General features: G+C 42.1%; 1 protein-coding gene across 1 annotated transcript; it reads right to left on the bottom strand.

Moving 5' to 3' along the window:
• Positions 1–12,842: 12,842 nt before the first annotated feature.
• On the bottom strand, positions 12,843–19,468 carry LOC308296786 (ependymin-1-like; the record flags this gene model as incomplete). The annotated part of the gene is made up of 4 exons (XM_080740112.1): positions 12,843–12,981; positions 13,235–13,331; positions 13,913–14,096; positions 19,352–19,468. The coding sequence occupies 4 exons, from the start codon at positions 19,466–19,468 to the stop codon at positions 12,843–12,845; spliced, it is 537 nt and encodes a 178-aa protein (XP_080596238.1).
• Between the last annotated feature and the right edge of the window lie 419 nt (positions 19,469–19,887).

Raw genomic sequence — 19,887 nt, 5'->3', positions numbered from 1 at the left:
CCATTGTTCTTATTGCAGAACTATATACCAGGGGTCCCACACCAACATACCAGTAAGACTCCCAAATCGAGAGATAAGCGACTGTCACGTCGCATACACAAACTTTAGAAGGCAATCGTAGCGAATCAGGAGGGAATATGGGAAATGGGACAGATCCATGTGTCCAAAAATGTGTTTTGCAAGAATCGGCCTGATGGTGGCGCTAAATGGGACAGATCCATGTTGATGACATAACTCTAGACATACAGGGCTTAATTGGTTAATGCATCTTGTGTAATAATAATCCAAATCTACTAAATAACTTAGTAGATAAATAGGCTAACTAAGTATTCATATTATGTTGTGAAAAGTATTATATTGTGTGTGACCTTTGACCTTTGACACAATCTAAATGTCTCCATAGAAGAGCAGGGAGGCACAATACAACAAACCCAAGTATATAAGTTGTATTGTATTAACATACTGTACCAAATAGTTTGGACAATATTACATTTTATTACAGTACTTGAGTATTTAGTTACTCTCCACCACTGAATATCATTTTGGGAGCTCAGATTGTAATATTCATTTGGTTGAATATGTTGGTATCTGCATCAGCTGTACAGACAGCCAGGAACTGCTGTCATTCCTCCTCTGACACTTAAACAAATGACTGAATAACTTTGAAATTCAAAATCAACCATCTCTGTGCTTGAGTCGAGTAAATCCCCTACATGTAAATACTATTTGTACCCATAAACACACACGCACACGCACGCACACACACACACACACACACACACACACACACACACACGGGTCCACAGGTGTGTGTGTGTGTGTGTGTGTGTGTGTGTGTGTGTGTGTGTGTGTGTGTGTGTGTGTGTGTGTGTGTGTGTGTGTGTGTGTGTGTTGTGTGTGTGTGTGTGTGTGTGTGTGTGTGTGTGTGGTTAATTGTGCTATTTGAAATAGAGTCCAGGGAAGCACAAGTATTTGTTTCTCTCCACTGAATATGATTTTAGGAGCTCAGATTGTTGTTGAATAATAATGTTGGTATCTGCTTCAGTAGCATAATGATCAAACATACAAATAATGTTGTTCTTCCTCTGACACGTAAAATCAACCATCTCCATGCTTGAGTGGGCTAATCAGCCACATGCAAAAAGTGTGTGTGTGTGTGCCACGGCGCTTTACAGAGATTGTGCGTTACATTCACCCATTCACACACACATTCATACACCGATGGCAGTAGCCTGATTTCAGACTCTGCGCAGTCCGCTCAGAGAGTGGGTGGGTCTATGGGCCAATCTTATTTTTTGTGTTCAATCTGTTTTTTTTTTTGTTTTTTTTTAGATATTTGAGTATTTCAGCATGACTAGTGACGTATTTTGCATCATCAGTGATGCGTTTTGCATCATATGATGCAAAACGCATCACTAGTACATGCTGAAATGTTAAAATATCTCAAAAAATTAAATATCAAACCTCGGTTCGAAGTGAAGCGGTGAACTTTTATTCTATGTGTTCTAGAGCTATGAAATCTGTGTTCTAGATCTATACATTCTACTTTATATGTGCTTTAGTTCTCGTTGCCGTCCTGAAAATCATCTAGCTTAAAGTTGCTATTAACTCAGGGGGAGCCCAGATTCAAACTGGGAACCCTTTGTGCTCTAATGCAACACAACACTAATGACGGTTTCTCTACCCCTGAGCTATGCCTCCCCCTGTGTGTGTGTGTGTGTGTGTGTGTGTGTGTGTGTGTGTGTGTGTGTGTGTGTGTGTGTGTGTGTGTGTGTGTGTGTGTGTGTGTGTGTGTGTGTGTGTGTGTGTGTGTGTGTGTACAGTGGTTAATGGTGCAGCATCAAAACTGGTTCTTTGAGATGGTTGCATATGTATATGGATCTGTCATATGGTTCTGTCTAGAACCATATGAGTAACATGAAAAACCATTCACTAGATAAACTGGTTCTTTAGTAGTTATATGGTTTTTTGTACAACCATAATAATCTTTTAAAGAACCATTTAAGAGCAGCTTAGCAAACTAAGGTATATAAAAATGAAAATGAAAATGGTATGATAAAATATTGCTAAATGAAACTTTATTTATACATCTCTAGACTCTGTGACTAACATGCACCAAAAAATAGAAACGCACTGCATCGCGATGAAATATGAATCAAACGACAATATGAAAGGAAAGTTGTAGGCCTACCAGCCTTATGCATTTATAACCAACGTTGTCATCCAGGATGATTTACAAATGCAAGGTCAGATTAGAAGCCAATCAAGCCATTAACAAGCAAGTTTATTTGTATAGCAAATTTAAACGACAAGGAAATTCAAGATGCTTTGCATGAAACAATCCTTAAGACACAGAGCATTGAAGGGGGATTTCAGAGGAGTGCTTAATCTGCTTATCTTATGGAAAGTGGTAGAGGCGGGAAAAACATGTCAATTTCTACCGAGTTGTTTTCAACCAGTGGTCCGGGGACCACCAGTGTGGTCCTTGAGGGGGTTCCAGGTGGTTCCAAGTGACGGAAAGTCGTTAACCAAATGGAACCTTATAGATCTTTAACTCTTAATAGCGTAAAATGAAATCAAATGGACCCTAATAGATCTTTAACTCTTAAGAGCGTAAAATGAAGCCAAATGGACCCCTACGGGTCTATTTGGTTTCATTTTACGCTCTCAAGAGTTAAATTATTGTTAAACATCTGCATTATTTAATTTACTTACGTCTACACAATTACAAAATGTAGAAGAATTGTTCATTTGGGCAACTCAAATGCTCATAATTAATGGACCTTGATATGAAAAAAGGTTGAAAACTTATCACCACCTGCAAGGCCCTCAACAACCTGGCTCCCTGTTATCTCTCGGACAGTTTACAGTTACAGTTTACAGTTTAGGCATTTAGCAGACGCTTTTAATCCAAAGCGACTTACAATAAGCAGATAAAAAACATCACAATATAATATGTCAGTACATCAACAGCAATATAACAAGTGCAAATGGATATCTATCTAGAAAAAAAAACACAATATAATCAAAGTTCTAAAAACCTAAAAACAAATGCTAACTAGCTTCATGTATGGTCATTGATTTTTCTGTAGTGCTAAGGGTTTAGGTGGAGTCTGAAGAGGTGAGTCTTCAGTCCATGGCGAAAGCTAGCGAGTGAGTCCGTTGTTCTAAGTGCGACAGGGAGTTTATTCCACAACTTGGGGGCCAGGAGGGCAAACTGTCTCGGACGAGTGGATTTTTGCCCAGCGAGGGTTCTGTCAGCATCCCTGTGTTGGCTGATCTAAGTGAACAGGTGGGGGTGTAGGGGTAGGGGCTCGGACCTCGTCAAACCCTATGTTCCCTCCCGAGTCCCGCTCCCTCAGATCTGGCAATACCAACCTCCTGGAATTCACCCATAAAGCAAATAAACGCACCTGGGCCACAGAACTTTTTCAGTTGCAGCCCCCACCCTTTGGAACCCACTCACCTCATATAAAAGCCACCCCCACCCTTGCTGTGTTCAAGGCCTCCCTCAAAACTCACCTCTTTAGACTTGCTTTCCCTTCCTAACCCTTCTCTCCCTCTCAGCTATTTAAAATTTGTCCTGTGTTCTTTTTAGCCTTTTAGCTTTTTACTATTTTCTGAATAACGTTTTTCTTTTTGTTCTGTAAAGCGACTTTGGGTACCTAGAAAAGCGCTATATACATCTGATGTATTATTATTATTATTAAAACCACTGGGCTATATTAAAGGCTATATAAAAACCTTCTCTAAAGGGAGATCCACACCAAGAACTTGAACTATAACAGTTACAAAATGTATCATTTTAAGAGCCATTCTGTAACTCAAGTGGATGGCAGAGTCCACAACTAGGACGATGATAGTAGACAGCCAATCAGAATCCCCAAGGACATATGGGATGCAATCGTTCACACCCTTGGAGTGTTTGTTTTCATAATGATAACTAGAAAGACGCCTCAGGGCGACATGCAACCTCGCCCTAAAGGGCCAATTCTTGGCCATCTGGCCAGTGATGTATATCGGACCAGTTACCCATATATGGAGACCCCTGATAGTCAACAATGTTATGTCAAAACATGCCCATATGGGCATTACCAAAAATAGGCATTCCCAGATATGTCCTTAATATTGATGGCATTGGGACAGGGATCTCCATATATGGGCATAAAACATAATGTTAATTAGTAAAGCCAAGCAGGGCCTTGGCAAGTTAGGGCCTGGTTTTGATGCCTTGGGATTTCCATATATGGGCATAACAGGGCATCATCTGGGATGACATCAGGGATATTCACATCAATTCACAGCCCAGCTCAGCCCAGCGTCATTAAATACATGTCAAATACGTCTTTGAATGTGGATTTATTCCATCCATCACAGAAAGGCAGCCAATTCCAACCGTGCAAATACAGAATGGCATATTAGAGAAGAAGCCGTTAACATGACGACATGAGATGCTTATTTTAGTTGACAACACTCCTGTTAGTAGCTATAGGACTATACTCACGGAGCACAAGCACAACGCTAATGTATCACAGAGAGATATTGCAGACCCAGTAGCCTAGTCACAGGTGCAAGACAAAATAAACAACTATGAAGAGAAAAGACCGAAATGTTTAAGTGCACCGTCAACTCTGTGGCTCTGTAGCTACTGACGCATCCCTCTCCCACAACAAAAACAGCCAAGCCAGCAGAAGGTAATTAACCAGTCCACTCACTATAGTGCTGCTTTCAAATGCTGTGCATTGTTTTAAGTCCCAGGAGCATGGTTTTCATATCATAAATATGAACTTTAGATTAGTCAAAAGCTTGTGTCAGTATCCACGTGATTCCTGTGTACATTTTGTAGGCTGCAACAACTCCAACAAGTAGCCAATAACAACACGCTGAAGCATTTCCTGTAACGGTGGATTTCAAAATAAGACCCTGCCGTAATATGATTATATAGGCAATTGGTTTTATTTTTAAGTCTACTTCTAGGAAGTAAATGGACTAATGGACTAATGGACTAACTAGAATTACATGACACTCTAGACATGTTTGGCTGCGAGCAGGGAAGGACGCTTGGTGCACATTATATATGATGATGTTATGTTATTTTAGTTGTTGTAAGGATGCGACTATTATCAAAATGACTTAATATATTATAAAAAAATATATATATATATATATATATATATATATATATATATATATATATATATATATATATATATATATATATATATATTAGATTCTTTTTTGGGTGGGCACAAAAACGAAATGGGTGGGCCTAGGCCTAGTCAAGCCCACCCATGGCTACGCCCCTGGATGTAACCCAAGTAGGTAATTTTGTCTTCTCTTGTTATTACATTGTCACTCACCTTGATAGTGAAATTATCGACATTGCTGAGGTTAAGAATTGACCCAAAGAGGATGGATTCGGTTTTACCCAGGTGTATTGATAGTTTGTTGTCATTGAGCCAGGTGCAGATCTTATTTAGTTCGGAGCTAAGGGTCTTTTCAACCTGCAATTTGTCCCTGTCCATGACAAGGAGATCCGAGTCATCTGCGAACAGGAACAGGTTGCAATCACAAGCAGAAGCCATGTTGTTTACATATATTAGGAACAATAGAGGATTCCAATTGAAAAATAGCAAACAATTATTCAGGATTCTAATTTAAATAAATACAACTACAAGCTCAAAACACGTCACACTGCAATGCGTTTTGACTTTTGAGCTTATTGATCAGCCATTTTTTGCTTGTGTACTGTGTAGCCCTCTGGAGTGAGTGTGGAAATATAGAGGCCCTCTCTATCTGCTCCACTCCTGATCTATGGATTTGATGCAGAGGAAGTTCCTGGTCTCCATGCAGTCCCTGGTCTCCCACTGTCTGCTGGGGTCTTTGGGGAGGGTCCCACAGCGCTGCCCCCAGGCTGGACACAACGGGAGGTCCTGGTACTCCACTGGTTCCCCGTCCACCCACAGCCACTCGCCCGCCAGGAACCGCAGGCCTGTCCACACCTGTATGATGGAGACAGCATGAAAACACATGTTCACACCTGTATGATGGAGACAGCATGAAAACACATGTTCACACCTGTATGATGGAGACCTGGAAAGACCTGTTTTCCTCCCCAATTTAGTCGTATATGTCAAGGCCGTCCAGAATCAAAGAGGTTTTTTTGTCTTAGCAATGCGACAAAAACAAAACAAATATATATGATTGAACTCAAGTCTCCATAGCATGATTAATCAGAGAAAAACAGTATGTCCTCCCGGTGGGGGGTTACAGTTTACAGTTTACAGTTTAGGCATTTAGCAGACGCTTTTAATCCAAAGCGACTTACAATAAGCAGATAATACATCACTATAATAAACAAGATAATATGTCAGAACATCAACAACAATATAACAAATGCATATGAATATCAATCTAGAAAAAACTATATAATCGGTAAAGAAAAAAGAAAGGTACTAAAACACCTAAAAACAAATGCTAACTAGCTTCATGTATGGTCATTGAGTGTTTCAGTAGTGCTATGGGTTTAGGTGGAGTCTGAAAAGGTGAGTCTTCAGTCCACGGCGAAAGCTAGCGAGTGAGTGGGGTGAAACCCTAAATAAACAAATAAGAATCCAGAAAGTGAGTGCTATTGTTGAAAGTTAATTGTTGCCACAACCGTGCTCCCGAGACACACGTATTTTTTGAACAACGTGCCGATGAGTGCTCCTTTTTCTCTTTTTTTCAAAAAGCCTTGTCACGCTCAACACTCCCTGCTGGCAGGTGTCGTCCCAGCCCATATAAGAATAGATGCAGTGGCAAATATGACCCTACCCCACCTGGCTTCCCTCCCCCAAACATGGGCCAATTCACCCTTCGTTAGCCTTCTGGTTGGTCCCTGACTGACCAACCAGCAGGCTCTATCTGCCTTGTTTTGCCCTGCTTCCGCCTTTTTTATTTTGAATTTGCTAAAAAATATTTTTTGAAGAAATAAAAACATTTTAAAACATGCTGAGTCACTATACTGCTACTGAGCAGCTCCATTTTACTGAAACCAAGTTTGGAATTAGAATTGAACACACAGAATAACAATACAAAGCAACTGAATTAAAATGATAGTGGATGGAGTGTCCCACCAAGACACAGCAACCAATGGGTGTGAAGAGGGGCGGGACAACGGGCGGGACATGACAAAGGGTGAATTGTGTTTGTGTACTTTAGACGCTCGATAAAGCTGGATGCACCTAGCCTGGTTAATAAACCAGACTGCACAACACCACCCCCTGTTAAACAAAGTGTGTGATAGAGTCTGACGCTTGCAGTCAGGCTATGCACCACAATGGATTCGAACCACCAGTGGTGGGCAGGCACTTTACCCCTGAGCCACCCGAGCACTCTGGTCTGTAACTCTGAGAGTGTACAAATTTCAACAAAAGCTTGGTGAAAACAACCCTCTCCGCCCACAACGTGGGCCCCTCAACTAGGACTGTCACGATTATGACATTTTACATGACGATTAATTGTCACTCAAATAATTGCAATTAGATGATTATGTAATAATTGTTGTGGCCTAACCCTCAACCCAAAGCCTCAAACCTCATTGGTGGAGGCCTCCTGGATGATGTCCCTGGCGCGGCGGTGCTCGTCCTCAGACCGCAGGCTCACCAGGTCATACTGGTGGTTGTGGTACTGGTCAGACAGGCTGGTTTCGACGTCCATGTCCCTGCAGTGGTCCAGAGCCTGCTCCCATGTCTTGTTCTCCTTCACCAAGACCAGCTCAGAGGTAGGGGTAGGGGTAGGGGTAGGGGTAGGGGTAGGGGTTGGGGTAGGGGTTGGGGTTGGGGTTGGGGTAGAGTAAGTGAAACACATGAACGGGAATGGACGATCGCAAAACCAATCGTACCACCTCATAGTGGTCAAGTCAGTTAAGCCACAGTCATAGCGATAGGGCCGTCCTTTTGCCCAGTTTGTGTCACGTGAGGAATTAACACTGCGGAAAATAAAACAATAATCAGTAACCAAGCTTACAATGCTGAATTCAGTGTTTTATTTTATGTGTTATGAGACTACTTTAGGTTGTACTACTGTAGGTTTTAACCACCTTTCAAAGCAATGTCTACAAAACAATAGACCTACAGCTTTTAGATCTGCTATTGTTGGGTTTCTTTTCCTTTTTATTGACCCTAACCAAAACTAATTTAACATGATCAAAAATAGATGCACCGGTTAGAAAGTGGTTAAGAACAAGACTAACCTTTCTCCACTGCTCCATCTCCAGACAGAAGTGTTCTGGTCGTCTCTGTACAAACCGATCCACGTCCATGCAGGTCTCGCCAGGCCTTTTTCCTCGATCAGGTCTTTATCCTCCATTCTAACAGAAGCCAAGTCAGTGTAGTGTTTCCTGCAGTGTCTTTGAGCTTCAGACCAACTTTTAGTCTCATTCACATGGTGAAATGTTTTAATCTGAACGATCGCGTCCAAGCGAAGAGCAGCAAGGATGAGCAAGAGGAGGATGTGGAGGAGGAAGAGGAGGCTCCTCTTCATTTTCACAAGTAGTTTCTTCAGTTGACGCAGAGAAAGCGAAGCAGGACTCTCACAGCAGGATAAAGATCAGTGGTCTGAGGAGCAGCAGCTGTTACACCGTCCATATGACAACTGTTTACCATCTAGGTGGACACACCCACCTACCGGTAGATGCACCTGGACACACTCATATATTAGGGGTGCAAAATATCGAACCGAACAGGTGTACCAAACCGAATGACTCTCTCCGATTTTTCTTATTGCAGAACTATACACCAGGGGTCTCGGGTTCCACACCAACATACCAGTAAGACATAGGCGCAAATCGCGGGGGGGACAGGGGTTACGTGTCCCCCCCCCAGGTCCAATTGGTACCCCCCCAAAAAATTTCGTGGATCTACGCGGCTGCAGTAAGACTCCCTAATCGATAAGATAAGTGACTGTCACGTCGCATACACAAACTTTAGAAGGCAATCGTAGGGAATCAGGAGGGAATATGGGAAATGGGACAGATCCATGTTGATGACATGACTTTACAGATACTGTGCACTGCTTTGCGTGATTTTTGGCCAAAATCTGTAGGAGCGGTGTCCAAAAATGTGTTTTGCAAGAATCGGCCTGATGGTGGCGCTAAATGGGACAGATCCATGTTGATGACATAACTCTAGACATACAGGGCTTAATAGGTGAATGCATCTTGTGTAATAATAATCCAAATCTACTAAATAACTTAGTAGATAAATAGGCTAACTAAATATTCATGTTATGGTGTGAAAAGTATTATATTGTGACCTTTAACCTTTGACACAATCTAAATGTCTCCATAGAAGAGCAGGGAGACAATACAACAAACCCAAGTATCCACGGGTTTCCAACGCCCCATAGTGCATTGCGCAGACGTTGTACCGAGCTTCCGGCGCCGCAGCCGAGTGTGATTTACAAGCTCACAACGGGCTGCATCTGCGACGCGACGTGAGCTTGTATGTCTGCTGTTAAACCGGAAGTGTGGTCCAAATAATCTCCAGTAAACTCCCGCGGAAACAGGTGGATATAAGTTTTATTGTATTAACATACTGTACCAAATAGTTTGGACAGAATTACATTTTATTCCAGTACTTGAGTAGTTACTCTCCACCACTGAATATCATTTTGGGAGCTCAGATTGTAATATCCATTTGGTTGAATATGTTGGTATCTGCATCAGCTGTACAGACAGCCAGGCACTGCTGTCATTCCTCCTCTGACACTTAAACAAATGACTGAATAACTTTGACATTCAAAACAACCATCTCTGTGCTTGAGTCGAGTAAATCCCTTACATGCAAATAGGTGCACGAGTGAGTCATGGTCATGTTCTCTTTATTTTGGTGCGTAGTTTGCCTAATAGACTTTGTCCCCATAAACACACACGCACACACAAATGCACACAGACATACACACACACACACACACAAACACACACACACACACACACACACACACACACACACACACAGACACACACACACACACACACACACACACACACACACACACACACACACACACACACACACACACACACACACACACACATACACACACACACACACACACACACACACACACACACACACAGGGATAGACCACACATGGTTTTATGACATCATCATTGCGACAGGCATTTCCCCTATTGTTGAGTGAAAGATTAGCTATTTCTAGAAGAAATAAAATATATAAGATGTTTTTAATTTTACATTGTTGTTATAAAGGACAATTATAATGTATACTAGAAGCTCGGCCGCCCTTCGGGAGGACCCGTTTTGACCATCTGTTTGCCTGTGTCCATGTATGCCCATATATGGAGATATCTGTCTCTAAGCGTCCATTTTATGCCCATATATGGAGATCTCTGTAGGACCCGTATTGACCATCTGTTTGCCTGTGTCCATTTATGCTCATATATGGAGATATCTGTATGTGTCGGTCTGCATCCATTTTATGCCCATATATGGAGATCTCTGTATCTGTTTGTCTGTGTCCCTTTATTCCCATTATGGAGATCTCTTTATCTGTCTGTGCCTCCGACTGTGTTGCAGACACAGTGCCGGTTCCCCCTTTAATGCAAACCCCATTATACCTGTTGTCATATATGGACACAGGCCATATGTTTGCCTTTGTCCATTTAAGCCCATATATGAACATCAGAACACGTCATACTGATGACATTCAATACGTAACCATGGCATTTTTTGTTGACTTGTTGTGGCGTACGTGATGTCAGAGCCTTTTATGAAGTGATGTCACAATGACTCAGCGCTTGCGCCGATTTCCTCCGGAACAGCCTGATGTCAACAATCAGCTCCGCGTAAGGAGATTCCGAACGTTTTGCGCCGGTTCGGGAAAACCGCGCGTGGGGTCGGGTCGGGTCGAGGCCCGGCACTGCACTCCGCGCCGCGGCGGGGAACGCGCGTGCCGAATCTGAAGCCGGTGGGACGAACGGTTCTCGAGATACGCGGATTACATACAGACAGACAGACACGCAGAGATTTGTCGCATTTATAGATAGATTAAGGCATATTTGTTGTGCCAGGGATCCCTTTAAAGGAGTAGTTCACCCCCAAAATGTTTTTTTTTTTTTTTTTTTTTTTCGATTGATTGCTCACGCCGTGGAGACTTGAGTTCAATAATATTTTTAGTTTTTTGTTGCAATCTCAAGACAAAAAAATATATTTTAGTAAATGTACCCCCATTGATTCTGGATTGGGACCCAAATCGATTTGGGTCCCCATCCGGAATCAATGGGGGTTCCGTGGGGGTTCCATTTTTTTTTTTTCACATTCTTGTCTTAGGAATAAAACAAAAAACTAAAAAAATATTGAACTCAAGTCTCCATGGCGTGAGTAATCAATAGAAAAAAAGTCATTTTGGCGGTGAACTACTCCTTTAAGAGGGTCTAAGAAGAAATGTATTGTATAAGTAAGTTTAATCAGGCCCATTGTTTTTAAACCCTGTCATAATAAAAACTAGAAATTCAAAGGATTGAACATAATATATAAATATTTCACACTGCAATTGTTTCTGTCAGTGAAACCATCTTGGAGTGATATTGGAGCATTTTATTAAACATAACATCATTATTGATACCCGACAACAGAGTAAATGCAGGTCAACAACTTCCCTTGTATTATTGACATACATGTAAATAGTGGTTCAGTGCCATGGGTCCATATTAACCCATTCCATCCGGGAAAGCATCGGTCATATAGCTGTGCAAGAGCACAGTGGGTCAAAGAAACCTCTTCACAACTGAAATATGTGGCAAATGAGCTCTAGGAACTTTTTCCAGAAAAGCTGTAGGACATTTCTGAAAGGGCCTCTCTTTGTAAGCTCTAAATGGGGAAATGCTTTTCAAGTGGCTATGCTGTTTAGGAAGTAGGCCTAAAGCAGACAAAAGTGTTTGTCTTTGTGCCGTTATTAAACAACTGATCAAATACACAGGCAATTTTATCGGTTTGTTTTGCAGTTAAATCAAATCGTCTACATTTCTATGTTGTTTGTAAATCCAATTCATGTGCTCATGTATGCCCAGCCAAAGAAAACTAAAACTAATCAGACATTGTAATGTTATTGTTGGCGCTACAACTTAATTCTTTTCCCATTTTCTCAACAATGCAACACCTCATATACGTAGGCCTATGCTGTGGTCCCTGTTTCTGCAGCGTTGTCCAGGGGAGGAGGGTGTACACCAGTGGTTCACCAGTGGTTCTCTCAGCGTTCCTTGTGGGGGTTCCAAATGGAACCTTACAAGATCTGGTACAGATCAGAGTTACAGGGATCCGTGAAATTGAAACCACTGGTGTAGAGACTGCCTCTTCACCTCTCCCTGTTAAAGTAATGCTTACTCAAACAGGGAGGGAGCTAAATAGCCCCGGGTCAACCGGTTCATGCACCAATGAGCTGCTAGTGACAGTGACAAAATAATATTTTCACAGAGACTATATTATTTTGGGGAGCATTGTTAGCCGTCTGAATATTATAAAATAAAAATATTTTTTTCTCCTTATGTCAGCAGAAAACTACCTATAGCAGCTTTAATGGTGTGTGTAACTGTTAGAAAATAAGTACCTTTTTTGGCTAACTACTCCTTTAATTAAAGTTCCCTTTACAGTACCTCTCATTCTCATCTGGCTCTGACTACCGTTTTTACACAGCTGAGATGTAAAGCATGCATTACATTACCTGACGTTTAATTATAGTAATTCATTATTGCCGTTAACTTCAACAAATCACCAGCGGTTTTAACAATCACTACCCGCTTCAAAGCGACACAAGCAGCAGCTGCTCAAAGGCAGAGCTGCTCAGTTCCTGTTCAGGAACAGAGAGAAGAAGTCAGCCGCTGGTTTGTCTCCATCCTCAGCATGCGTCTCTACTTGCTGGCAGAAGTCTGGAAGGTCCAGCTGTTGAGGGTCCGTGAGTCCAATGACGTTATCGAAGTAGCTGGAGAGAACAGAGGTGTTGCTTTAACAGGGGTCTCAGAGGCCAGTCAATGACTTACAGTATCTGTAGGGTTTAAGTTCAAGTTTTATTTCATTCATTTAGATGATCCAATTACGTTTTTACACCTGTTCTCTCCCACTTTAGCTGATTGATTAATTACTTCCGCTACATTACACCTCTAACCCCATCAACTATAAAGCTGATTCTGATAGTGTACAGGCTGAAGCTGGCCAAATAATGTGAGTAAACGTACTTTACTACGACCCAGCCATACTCAGCGAACTGTGGATATTTAGATATGGTGGACACTGGAATGCATCCAAACTCAGTAACAGTCATCATGTAATTGCCTGGAGGGACAGGGATGGGAAAACAAAAATAGAACAATATTTTGTGACGACTTGAAAAGATAAGATAAATGGTTAGTTGTTAGTAGTTTGGTTAAATATGCTTGGCAGTTGGCAGTGAATTAGTTAAACCAGTAAACAACATTTAACTGCTATTAGCCCTATTCACGGCCCGCCCACTCAGCAAATTTCTCAGCAACTTCCTGGTGCTGACGTCAGTTTTGAAGGGGAAATTCATACAGAAATAGCTGGACTTAAAGCCAACAAATCATTATTTCGAACGGTAAAGTACATTATAATGCTTTGTGCCTTTTACTATCTTGTGTTCTTGATCATGCTAGCCGTATTTTATACTTTACTATTCGGAAATTGCATTAAATTTGCGTGACTTCAGCACCAGGGGGATGCTGATCAGGCGGGCAGTGAATAGGGCTAATTGCATGAAACAGAAACCTGTGAACTGTAGTACCTCTGCTTTGTCACAAGATGGGGCACTTTTACTAACTTAAAGGCAAGTGTGCTATATGTCTGAAATGATGAATAGAAGTACAGTATGTGATTTTGGATGCAACCATGGCTCTGACCTGTCTCAGGCTGCGTTCCCGTCCAGCTGTTGACCAGCAGACCCTGCCCGGGGCCTGAGGAGCTGCCCACCACAGCCTGTCTTATGAGGGAGGCGTCCTGAGGCACCTCCATGGGGTGGAAGTATGACGTCAGATCCTGTTTGATGCAGGTCTGCTTGGCCTCGTCAATCATATAGACGGAACGCTGAGGGACGATGTGCGTAGGAAGGAAACGGTTATATGCAGGCCATTTCAGGATGGTATTTTATAGATAAATTAAAAAGGCAAAAACTCCACGCACACTGTCTTCAAATGCAAAAAGGGGAATTTAATAAAGAGATGCAACGTTTCGGTATTTAAAACTTCATCAGGCAAACTTTTGTAGGGTTAGGACTTAGGGTTAGTGTTAGGGTTAGGGTTAGGGTTAGGTATTTGAAGACAGTGTGCGTGGAGTTTTTGCCTTTTCAGTTCACCGACCATTGTTTGGTCTCTCCTCGACAGACACACACGCTTAGTTTTCATAGGTTGTGGGGACATTACATAGACTTCCATAACCTAACCCCTAACCCTAACCCTAACCCTAACCCTAACCCTATAACCCTAAACCTAACCCTAACCGTTGTGGGGACCTACTATTTTGTCCCCACACTGTCAGAGGTTCCCTGCAGGTGACTGTGTGAACATGCGTTTAGTCCCCATAAGTATAGCTAGACACACACACACACACACACACACACACACACACACACACACACACACACACACACACACACACACACACACACACACACAGTGGTGTGATATGGATTTTAGAAGTGGTGCTTCTAAATTTGTTACGTGCGCGTGCTTGCACGTTAGACGGCGAGGCACGTGCACGTGCAGCTAAATAAGTCTGGGCTTGCCGAGCGTACGGCATCTCACCCCTGCATAAATAACAATAACTAACGCTAACCGTTGCACCTGAAGTCCAAATATTTACTGCATGCATCAATGCAGCATGCAGAACAGTTGTATTCACTATACTGGCTTTATACATAATGCAAGTCTATTCTGTGTTTGAGATTTCAATAATTGGGTCTGATCAGAACCAAGCTGTACTCAAATCTGTAAGCTAAAGTCTTTGCACGCATGGCCAAGTACTGCTATAATATTTTTATTTTGATCTTATCAGTTCTTTATCAGTAGATATTATTATGAAGGACATATTCCAAGAGGTATATGTTTCATTTGTTATTTAATGCTTAACTACCCAGATAATTAGATTGCTATACGAGTCATTCCACGAAACCGGTACGATTTGAGGTCCCTCTAATCCTTTTAGCTGTATTTTATCTATTTGGTCACCAAAATTGATTTTTAAAAGCTTTTATCATTAATTGAAATGTTCCCTTTGTGTAAAACTTACATACATTTTATCTTAATTCCAGAAATTATCTTCAATTCTTTTAGTAGACACCACCTATTTTGTCCATTTTCTCATGTCCCCGATGGCTGCTAAGGAAAGTGGACTTGAGATATAACTACTAAAAATGTAAAATAATGCATAAATTATGCTATTCACATAAAACCAGCAATGTACTCAATTGCTGGTCATGTTTAGTATTTTAATAGATAGATGATTTATCATTAAAATCACATAATATAGCTCCGTCCCCCAATCGCACTCAACCCCGTTACAAAGTCATTCTCCTCTCTGTAAAAAGTATGAACTGCTCCTTTAGTGACATCAACAACATGCAATGGCATTCTACAAGTCTTCTGAGCAAGATGCTGCAGAAAGAGGACATTTCCCAACTTTTTACACCTATTTATAGTCATTTAAACTTTCATAGTGTGGTCGTAAAGCTTAACAACTCAACCCTGTTACATGAAATAAAGATAGAAAACAATCATTTGTGAAAAATATCTTTGTTATTTCAACAATGTATCTGATTTCCTAATGTCATGCATGCCATGTGGTCTCTTCTTAATCACCACAGGTAGAGTAATTGCCATCTTGAGTAAAAAATCTCAACCCCGTTACACTCAACCCCGTTATCAATGTCAACCCTGTTAAATGGATTATTCCATATAAACATATTAATTTAATGCCTGAGATGGGAAAATATGTTTTTCTGCATGTTAAATATGTCCTTAATGGTGTGGGCTATTCAGAAAAGTAATTCATTTCGATCAAATTTTCCAGAAAAAAATGTCCAAATCGTACCGGTTTCGTGGAATGACTCTGCATGGGTAACTAACCATTTAGATCCTGCTGATCCTGCTTGTGATGCAGTAGTGACTGAGGTCTCTATGAAGCTCCAGTAGGAGCGAGATCATTTAGCGACCTCCAACCTGGTCGCAACCTGGTCGGTAGTTTTCACCGACCGGGTCGCTAAATCTACCGACCGGGTCGCTAAAACTACCAACCAGGCTGCAAAATCACCGACCAGGTCGCTAGATCTACCGACCGGGTCGCTAAATCTACCAACCGGGCTGCAAAATCACAGACCGGGACCAGGTCGGTGATTTAGTGGCTCGGTCGGTAGATTTAGCGACCCAGTCGGTGATTTACCGGCCCGGTCGGTAGATTTAGCGACCAGGTTGGTATATTTAGTGGCTCGGTTGGTAGATTTAGCGACCCAGTCGGTGATTTACCGGCCCGGTCGGTAGATTTAGCGACCAGGTCGGTAGATTTAGCGACCAGGTCGGTATATTTAGTGGCCAGGTCGGTGATTTAGCGGCCCGGTCTGTAGATTTAGCGACCCGGTCATTAGAATTAGCGCCCAGGAAGCGACCTTGACCGGCGGTTGGTAATTAGCGACCTGGGCATTAATTTAGCGACACAGTCGGTGATTTAGGGTTAGGGTTAGGGTTAGCAGCCCGGTCGGTGGATAAGCAACCCGGTCGGTCGATTTAGTGACCCAGTCGGTGATTTTGCGGCCCGGTCGGTAGATTTAGCGACCCGGTCGGTGATATTGCGGCCCGGTCAGTGATTTAGCGACCCGGTCGGTAGATTTAGCGACCCGGTCGGTAGATTTAGCGACCCGGTCGGTGAAATTGCGGCCCGGTCGGTGATTTAGCGACCCGGTCGGTAGATTTAGCGACCCGGTCGGTAGATTTAGCGACCCGGTCGCTGAAAACTACCGACCAGGTCGCAACCCGGTTGGAGGTCGCTAAATGATCTCGCCCTCTCTCTGAAGCTCTATGTTTCTTGTTTACAAACATTGAGACTAAATGCACAGGTGACTGTATCATGTAATCAATTCCACCAATCCCCAAACCTGTTGTTTTGGGGAGCGCTGGTTTCATTGGCTAATTTTGGTACCGACCTGCGCGTGCATCTAGTTCTTATCAGTGTTACGTGGACCAGAAACGCATTAATTACTTCCTCCATGCAAACAGCAGTAACTACCCGAAATAGTCAGGAGATATCTTTATAAATAGTGTCAAATCCTGAAATAAATTCCTTAGCAAAAAAAATCTTCACCAATGTGTTTGTAAAGGTGTCTAGTAACACATCTCACAAAGACTGAAATTCAGTTTCCCTAGGAAAATCTTTGACAGCTAGGGTCATTCTGGGTCTCATTCACTCACTATACACTAATACTATAGGGGAAAAAATCACTCCCAAAAACTTGCTTTAAGTGGGATGTGAGGGGTCTAACTAGGTGTTTTTAATTATTCTGAATCCATTGCAGGGTTTCCTGCAGGAAAAAGTCTTGACCAGGGGGGAAGCATAGCCGGAAAATTTTGCTTAATTAATTAATTAATTTGCTTAATTAAAATGCATTTCTTGATACATTTTTATTATATTAATTCTTATGTTTGCCCTCAAAATATTAAGTGAAGTTAAATAAGAGAGAGAAGTTGCTTATAACAAACAAATCAAAACATATTTCGATTTTTGATTAAATCAGTTATAATTTTTGCCCTCAAAATATTAATGAGTTGGTGTGAAAAAGGAAAATGCAACTACATTATGCTATCATTATTCACATTTATTCAACATTGTGTAGCAAAACCAGTTTAGCTACTTTGACCCTGTACATCTGCTATTTGAAAATAGCTGATCTACAAGCTCACAGCATCACACAGCTAAACCAAACGTTGGCGAGCTTGTTTTTAAGTACCAATCGTTCTTATTTTGTTTTGAAGTCCACCGATAGGCTCTTATTTTGAAGCCTATGTATTGACCGGGGTAACAGGTTTACGTTGGTCTGACATGACGAACAATAACATACTGTAGCTACCTATCTTGCTAGTGCTACTGTGTGCTGATGATGAGTGATGACCAGTGATCGGACGCTATACTATCGTCGTAGGGTTAGGTAACGTGGTATTGGCGCTGCTATGTTTAATCTTACACATTAAACCAACATAAATAGTAAAGCTTTTCACACGGAAGGCTTTATTGAGCACCCGCACAAAGTCCTGTGAAACTAACTCACGGAGTGGTGCGTGAACACAAGTTCACAACACGTAACACATCCCTCCCGTGCTGGAGTTAAATACTTTTGCAAGTTTTTCTACGTGAGTCGCGGGTAACAGCCAGGATTTCCACCGCGGAGGTAAAGAGCCGCTCAGGGCAGGGCGGCAGGCTGCATTGTGCCAGCCACTCTCTCCTCCTCCTCTCCTCACCTCCCCGTGAGGAAAAACATGCTCGCGGGCGGCGCCGCAGCGCAGCGTCGTGTAGGCGAAATGTGAAGTCCATCTACTGTATTAGTCCCAAATCGCAAAATGTACTATAGTGGTTTTAAAAGAAATCTACCGTTAAAGCCCCGGTGAACATTTCTGACGGTGGGCTGCTGGGACGTGTGTATGTGATGAAAACAAGCATGCACTGGTGACGTTTAGGGCTTTTCGCTATGCGTCTTGGCCGGGCGCTAAAGATTTCAGACCAGGCGCAGCGCCTGGCTTGTAAAGTGCTGCCGGAAACGCTGCATTGCAAGCATTTGTTTTGCACCAAAAACATTCCTTGGGCTAGAAATGGACCCCCATACCACTGTGAAAAGTGATGACCCATCACTAAACCAACATTTTATGGGCTGTTTTTAGCCCAATGAATGTTTTTTTTGGTGAAGAAATGTTTTGGTAAGGAATTTATTCCAGGACTTTTTAAGATATCCCCTGATTAAAAGTGCACTTTTGGCAAAAAAAAGAAAAAAGAAAACACACATGAAAATAGCAGCACTGTGTGAGCGTGCGTCTTGTCGCATGCGGTAAAAACTCAATGACTCCTTTTATGACTCCTCTTCGGATCCACAGTGTGGATTCCGCACAGCCTTGCACACCAAATCCAATGCGTTTTAATCATGCGCCAAAAGGAAAGAAACGCAACGGTCCTGTGTGCAAAGCTCTTAAAATGGCAGTGGCTCAATCCCCCTTTGATGTCTATGTGTGCAAGTGCCTGCATTCTACTGTATGTATATGCAGCAGTATTGTGAAGTGTTACACCCACGCATGCACTCACACACCCACCTCTCTGTACAGCACAAGAGCATCCACGGTCCCAGTCTTGTTGTCGAGGGTCCCCCACTCCTTGACGCGCTGCCGCTGGCTCAGAGCATCGTACCAGTACTGTCCATATTTATGCATCTTCTCAGTCTGGGTGCTCTGGGAGAACAACACTTTGATTTGAGTCTAGGGTGCAGTTCATTCATTAAATCCAAAATTAATATTATATCCACATTTTTATATATATATATATATATATATATATATAATCAGAACACAAAAATGGCAGATTCAAGCTCCACAACGTGTTGCATTGTGAGCTTGCACGGCACGGCAATGGGGCTTAAGTGGTTAATCAGACTAATCAACAACTCAAACACGTTTTCACCTTGATTGGTTGATCATTAGTTTGTGTTGCTCTCAATACATCAGTGTTGAAGAAAAGCAGCACTCACCACAGTGAAAGCACCAGTCATAAGACGTGGACTAGCTGTGAGAAACAGAGAAATGTGTTTCATTTTACAACAATGAAGCTGCATGGTTCATTTTTGCACATTTGA

The sequence above is a fragment of the Nannobrachium achirus genome, assembly GCF_963921795.1.
Source record: "Nannobrachium achirus genome assembly, chromosome: 2".
NCBI classification, from domain to species: domain Eukaryota; kingdom Metazoa; phylum Chordata; class Actinopteri; order Myctophiformes; family Myctophidae; genus Nannobrachium; species Nannobrachium achirus.
The sequence above is the reverse complement of the archived record's forward strand: the minus strand, read 5'-3'. Positions and strand labels throughout refer to the sequence as shown.